This window comes from Salarias fasciatus, chromosome 17, assembly GCF_902148845.1.
Source record: "Salarias fasciatus chromosome 17, fSalaFa1.1, whole genome shotgun sequence".
In the NCBI taxonomy this organism is placed as follows: Eukaryota; Metazoa; Chordata; class Actinopteri; order Blenniiformes; family Blenniidae; genus Salarias; species Salarias fasciatus.
In genome coordinates, this window is record NC_043761.1 from 13,031,836 (window position 1) to 13,039,417 (window position 7,582).

The 7,582-nt window shown below is 45.3% G+C and overlaps 1 protein-coding gene across 1 annotated transcript in view; it reads left to right on the plus strand.

Annotated features, from left to right (window-relative positions):
* The window catches only part of LOC115404384 (IQ motif and SEC7 domain-containing protein 3-like), a 40,388-nt gene extending 33,259 nt beyond the window's left edge, over positions 1-7,129 (plus strand). The window contains 2 exon segments of the mRNA XM_030113686.1: positions 293-336; positions 3,664-7,129. Coding sequence (XP_029969546.1) covers positions 293-336; positions 3,664-4,230 — 611 coding nt within the window. The 3' untranslated portion in view covers positions 4,231-7,129.
* The last annotated feature ends 453 nt before the right edge of the window (positions 7,130-7,582 follow it).

Genomic DNA, 7,582 nt, shown 5'->3' on the forward strand with positions numbered 1-7,582 from the left:
TAGCATTACATAACGCCAGAAAATACACTCGTCAAGCAGCAGAGGTTAGGATTTATGTTTTATTCCTCTTTTACACGAGATATTGATGAGTAACTGAACAGAGGGTTAAAAAAAACAAGGTCACTCAGAAAAATGTATCAATTTGGTGTCTTTTGAAAGCTTGACAGGCCAAATAAGGTATTCAATTCCTAAAACATTTAATGCTGCAGTGTAAGAGCGGTAGTGTTTAACAGAGATTATTTTGCTGCCACCTTTGCCCCCTTTTCTCCTTCCATTTTGCCTCCTCCTTCAGGAAACCAGGAGGTAGATGACAGAAGTGGACACAATGCACTTGAGGTAAGTGCTCAGCGGCAGGTTCATTTCCCAAACAACAGGTAAGTCAGCGCAGTGAGAGGCAGCGCAGCGTGTCAGGGAAGCAGCAGGAGGAGATAGGAGGAAAATCCCAGGGCGAGTCATATCTTCCAGACCAGAGGCGTCAAGCAAGTGTGGGTGAAGAGTGTATGAGAGAACGACTGCGGCTGGGTGAAGTGCTGCGGGCATGTGAGATAACCCAAATCAAACCGAAAAACATTAGATTTAAAGGAAATCCATTGTCGTGCAAAAAAAAAAATTGAGGAATGGTGGTTTGGTGAAATTAATGCAATCACAGCAGTAAGAACAGGTTCTCCTCACACCGAAAATGCATCAGACTCAAAGGCTTAAATATTATCTCTAAGCCTTAAAAGGAATAGGTTGTAATTAGTTTCACAAGCTCAGGCAGAAATTGCGACTCCTTTGGGGGCTTTGAAGAAGAAGAAAAAGTCAGAGGACCGAGCAGTCCCTGCTAAAAGAAGCTGGGGACTTGTGTGGAATACAGAAAGCGTGCGCGCGTGCGTCCTCGTTCAGCACGGAGACCTTAATTAACACAGCGACACGCAGGCGGACAAATTTAACGCTCATTTGACCCGAAGCCGTCACCTCCCCACCCCGTGCCAGACCTCAGGGGGAAGCTTCCTGTGTGAACGTTCCGTGCGAAGCAGCAGAGGAGGCTGCGCTACAGCACCACCGAGACCGAGCAATTACCATCCCAGAGGCGTCCGATGGCCTTTCCCGCTCCTTTTTATGTGTGTGGCTGTGGAGTTTAGGGTGGAAAAGCCAAATACACAGGGTCAACTTGACATTTGGTGGGTGTTTAATTCCTCGCAGCTCGCACAGGCAGTATTTGAGGCTGTAAATTTTTGACTCAGGTGCGGGGCTTAGCGGGAGTAATTACATTTACCTCACGGTGGAATCCTTCATTTTCACAGCCGTTAATGCCTCTGCATTGATTAAAGTCAAACATGCATTATTTACTACATACAGGATAATTAAAGCCAGAAAGATGGGTCTTTCCTGCAATGTGAAAGATTTGCTCTTTTTATTCTTGCAGTGCAACTGCAGCGTCTCTCAGTGTGAATTTACATCCTGTTCAATAGACGAACTCCAACAGTGAAACGCCATGAGCACAGTGACAATTAGCAGTTTATTCTACTGAAAATAAGCTCAAATATACATAGTTTTATTATTTGACACTGACTGGAAATCTATTCTTCTATTTTCCAATAAGATGCGCTCCTCTGATGTGGCTTCATGGTTGTCTGAGCTACCTTCACCAGCCCACAGTAAATGTCAGGAGCTGGTGGGGAGCCGAGAGCTGTCGAAACACATTTATCTACCAAAAAAAAGAGAGGGGGAAAAAAAAAATCTACTACTAGAAAGAAAGTCATTCTCATGCCAGACTGCTAAGTAAGATGTAGGAATTTTAATTTTACTGTCCACTTGGAAGGGAACAGCAGGGACAATTAGAATTAAATATTTAGCCTAATCTGTATTCATGTTCACAGTCAGTACTCCAGAATTAAATACCACAGAAAGGGCAGTGCTCAATAACAAAGCAAACACAAGGTCATGTTTGAACAGAAATTATAGGGTTTTTTTTGTTTTTTTTTTGTTTTTTTTTTTTTGCAACTCCACTAAGAACCAAACTCGCAACAAGCCGCCTCGTCTAAAGTGAGGCCGGTTTCCTAATTAGTCCTTTTAAAACCTGCCAGCTGCTTTCCAGGTGCAGCCGGTTAAGCTGATGATCCTCACATCGAGTCATGCAAAGTGCATGCAAATCTCAGCAACGTGCAACGTGCGGTGACTGAATCTTTTTGCCCATTTTCCCAAGATCGTGCAGTGTAGTTCAGCTTTTTTTAAACGTCGCTGCTCCATGTTGCTTGCAGTTTCTCTGCATTGTGGCGGGTGTGGACGTGCGCAGGGACCCGTCTGTTCAGGAGTAGTGGTCAGTTTGGATTTTGCATATCAAGGTGAGGATAACAACATCCACATCTGTTCAAATAAACCGCACTAACAAAGCAATTGCACCTGAGTTATTTCAGTCAAAGCGAACCTGGCAAGTGTGAACAAAATGTGATTTCCCTCCATAATTCCCCACATCACATTATAGCTTGTTCTAAAAAGCCAGTAATATGAACTTAAATACAATTTATGACAATTTTTGACTATACACATGGGTTCTTGTAATATATATTGGCTATTAATCTGAATTTTTGACCGGTGAAGCACAGCTTTAATTTCTCCTGAGAAATTTCAACTTTTGAAAGGCGCCGGAAAGTCAGAGAAATCGTTTATTTTTTTTTTTTTATCTGAAGTGCGGCGAAGCCCGGTGACACCGTAGTCTCAGTGTATGCCGCTGAAAGTCGTGAAGGAGAAACGGCAGTTTGCAGATTGAAAAGGAGCAAAATGTTAATGGAGTTCTTTCACATCAGAGTTACATCAGCTGCTGTGAGTGAATGGAGAACACTGCTATCAGCCCTTTCTTACCTCCCATACCTCACATTAAAAGTGGATTATGTTGCGGGGAGAATTGCCACTGACCTCATTCACACAGTCCCTCCTCGTTCGGGAGAAGCTTGGTCAGATATTATGGCCAGATCGACACGCTTGACAAGTTGATCGACATTTTCTTACTTGATACAGAAGTCGAAGGCAGAATAAAACATGTTGAGGCCAGGAAGCTGCCTGCAGAAATGAAGAGTTGGAGGAAATGTGGAGCTCTGCTTTCTTCTCAATGAGTGTTGCCTGTGGACATCTGTGGTTGTCAGTCTGCTCACTTCCTCTCCTCCTCTTCTTCCTCCTCTTCCTCTGTTCTGGTTACCTCGACCCCCCCCCCCCCCCCCCCCCCTCCTCCTCGTGTCCACCCTCACCATAGCGCCACGCAGTGGTTTGGAAGGGAGACACAGGGGCCCTCAGTGTCCCCTTTGGAACCACCGGGCCCCTTTTGTAGCGTCGTTCTTTATCCCCCCCCTCCACACACACACCCACCCCCAACCCCCACCCCTGTTCTCCTCCCGACCACAGTCACACACTGCTGTTCCCAACATCCACTCGACACTGTTGGGGGTGGAGGGAGGGGAGTGAAAAGTAGTCACGATGAGTTTACACCTCCACCGACCCTTAAACACCTGAGCCCCCACGCATGCCCTGTGTGTATGTGTGTGTGTGTGTGTGTGTGCTATGCGTTCACCACCCCCCCCCAAAAAAAAAAAAAAAGAAAAAAGAAAAAGAGGGCTTGACGAATTCTAGAGGAGGAACCAGTTTTATAACATTTGATGCTGTTCTCTTGGCTGTTTTCTAAACTAGGTGTCAATTCACAACAGGCTTCAGACGTACCAGCTCAGCAGCAGCACGGCCCCGAGTCCCGAGAGCGTGGCCCTTCTTAACCACCGGGGGGAGCTGCTTTTCCAGCAGGGGCCCCCGGGGCTAACCCAGGGGCCGGCGCCTCCGCCTCAGCACCCGCAGCTGCAGTCGGCGGCGAGCACCCCCGCCCATCACCTCCCCCTCCAGCAGCACCAGCAGCCGGCTGTCGGCATGGCCGACCTGCGGCCCGAGACACTCATCCAGTGTCAGCAGATCGTCAAGGTCATCATGCTCGACAACAGCGGCCACGGACGCGTGGAGGCCTTCCTCAGCCAGACCCCCACCCACCACCACTACCAGCACCACCACCACCACCACCATCACCACCAGCTCAGTCAGTCCGCCATGTCCACCCCCGTCCGCTCGCCGGACGGCTCCTACGGCAGCGACAACCACCAGCCCCCGCTGCCGCCCCCGCCCCCCCCTTACAACCACCCCCATCAGTACATACCCCCGGACCCCCGCCTCAGTCTGCACCGGACCCCAAGCGGCTCTCGGAGCATGGTGTAAATAGATTCGTTAGTATTCTTCACCCTCTTCTCTACCTATTTAAAAGTACATAATGTACATATATACATACAGATGAAAGAGCTATAATTAAAAAAAAAAAAAGTACAACTTATATGCATATATTTAAGGAAAATAAACTAAAGAAAATCCAAGATTTTAAGAGAAACGTAAAAAAAATAAACTGCATATACAAAGTTTTACTTGATTCCACATGTATTTTGAAATATTATGTAGTTTTAACAAATTTCTATAACTTTTTTGTCAGTTTGAACTCTTGCTAGAGAAACACTCACAGATGTTCTGTTTGTGGACGGATTCCTCGTAGTCTCAGTATTCACCACCGGCGTCGAGGGAAACACGTGAAAACCCTCCCAAACGTTTTTTTTGAATTTTTCCAGCAATGGATGGACACAGCAGCCGAGGACCTTCTGCTTCCGTTCGCTTCTCATCGCCCCCGGACCTCTCATGCCTGCCGTTGCTGTGCGTGCACCTGCGTTGCACGGCTGACACTTGACTGAAAACGTGTGCCAAAATACATTACATGCGCCTCCACCAAACACGGACTTCTTTGCACTTGACAAAACGCTAGGGCTAGAAGAAAAGAAAGAGGGAAAAGAAGAAAAGAAAAAAAAAACTCCTTTTGCTTCAAGAAAATAGCCCTTTCAGGCTTCTCCCTGAAGGGGAACGAAAAATGAATAGCAAAACTGATATTTCATAAAAAAAAAAAACACACAAAAAAAAAGAACCTATCTACCCATTTGTGCTGCTGCTGATTTATTTATATGATGGAGGGCCTTTTCTCTTCTACCCGCTCCCCTGGATTTAAAAAGAAGAAGAAGAAAAAAAAAAAGCAAAATGGCCGTTGTCCGATAAACTGTCTTTGTCATCCGCTCCTCTATTGTGTTGTGGCTCAATATCATCAGAAAGCACTCGCGCTCAATTGTCACTCTCCATACATCATGCTACGGTGAAGGATGACAGGAATCAAAGGCAACCAATCACTCGGATTGCCGCCGAGCCAAAAAGTCTGTCCGCGATGGTTCTGTTGATTGTTGTTTGTCTCTCTCTCTCTCTCTTTCTCTCTCTCTTCATATCTAATACCGTTGAGGAATTCTCGCCGCTCTCCTCTGCTGACGGAGGAACAGTTCTGAAAATGTCTGAGCCGACCAAACTGCTCCTGAACTTTTCTGAAGCTGCAGCGATCACGTATTCGCCGTACGACACTGTCAGCTTCTGTTTGTCAAACGCTTCCCTGCTTTTTTAGGAAATCACCCATGAATTTCCATGACGACCCTCCTGCTACAACAGTTTAATGTCAAGATCTGTGTTTATTTCATGTTTTTCCAACATCGTGCCGCCGTTGTGTGTTCGCCGGGTTCGCTCGCAAAAAAAAAACATCCAGACACTGTCGCTTGACGCCGGTACGACTCCCAGGTTTTTCGTTTCAGATCCTTGTGACTGTTTTCTTCTCCCTCCTAACCTTTCCGTCTGACATTTTCAAAAAGGCAAAAACCACACACACAGCTTATATTGCAAATGCTGGCATTAATATTGTTTGTGCTGTTGGCTATCCTGCTTTAAATGAGAATGGGACACAAAGAATGCATTATCTGATCTCTTTCTATTTCACCTCAGCCTAGATTGTAAATACCACATTCGAGCAGTGTCAGAAAGGACAAGCAAGCTACCTTTAGTCCCGTCAAATTGCCACCGGCCCCGTCACGCGTCCTTCATTCTGAAATAGGTCAACGACTGCCCCAGCCTGAATGTGTCCATCTTTAAAACATAAGCCCCCGCCAGGTACCGCGGAATGGATGTTGGGTTAACTCCGCACCCATCTGACCTCCATCTGTCTGATTTGTTGATTTATAATCACAAAGCCACTGTGTGGAGGTCTCTATCTCATCTTTCTGTCCTTTTTCCACTTAGCGTCTCTCCTCGCGAAAAGACAGAGGCGGGGGGAAAAAAAAAGTCTGTTATTTCGGTTGGCAGGGATGATGGGTTCAAGTGTGTGTATGCGTGCGTTTGTGTGTGTGTGTGTGTGTGTGTGTGTGTGTGTGTGTTCGCAGTAGCATCCTACCTTTTCCAGTAAACAAACCCACCCCCTGTTTCCTGTTCATCCCGGTAATTGCTTTTGTTATTATTTCAGACCACAGTGTGACGAATGAGGAGCCGTGACAATTAGTTTAACACTTTTACCGGCTGAGACAAACTTTCAGAGGTTGCGTAACACGTTTTAGCAGATTGCATCAGGACTTCTATTGTTATGGATTTTATAATGATTGATGATGATTGTACGGTTGCTCATTAATTTGTTTAAATCAACTTTCAGATGTAATGTGATTGATTTCCTCATGCATGACATTAGTTTGAAGGCCTATTGAGCCTCTAATCCCGAAACTATTGAATTAATGTGCATGACTGACTTTGCTGTGGGCCATAAAGGATTTCTTTTTGTAAAAGAAGGATTGCGATTGAGCAGAAAAAGATGTTATAAATGTTTTTCTTCTAATAGAAAACCCCCCCTTCAAACACAACATGGCGATTTGGGCCTCGTGGCAGATCACACAACTCTTTCATGGTTTCCTTCTGTTACTACTTCTTTTATCCCTGATTGCTCAGTTTTTCTTTAAAAAGCATTTTGGGGGGAAAGGTTTGTGTGTGTGAAAGACAGGATAATGACGATGCACACAAAATATAATCTTGCATTTAGACTCGCAAGGAAAACCAATGTAGCATTCTGGGAGTGTAGCGAATGATAACGGAGCGTCGCGGCGGCAAGTTTTCATGAAGAAACTCACAAAAGGGCTCTGCCATACCAGTGCACTGCGTCATGAATGACATGTGGGTCTTGTCTGGTTCTTCAGCACTGTGTTTGCTCATATTAGTTAAAAAAAAAGAAGAAAGAAATAGAAATAGTGGGACTGTTTATGACAGAGAGGCGGACACTGAGTGTAACCAGTAGGAACCATCATCTCCCTCAGTTGGCTTTGAATCCCTCTCTACCTGTCTGCAGTATATCAACATGCAATTAAAGATGATTTAAGTCTATTCACCACACTGTTTTGCTTTGGTTCTTGGATTCAACAAAAATTATAAAGATTTGGTCCAACTCAGTCTTTATATGTGCATGACCGTGTGTGTGTGTGTGTGTGTGTGCGTATGCTATTATAATTTATCTCTGAAATCACCACCCAGTCTCCAGGGGATTAGAACAAACTTCAGATCAGTGGTGCAGCATTTTCCTGGTTTTTGTATTCTTCTTGTTTGAGTTTAAAGCATCTACTCATCTTTTTTTGTTTTCGCGGCGTGGGTTTTGGACGCCTCCCTGCTCAGACACACCTGATTCCAA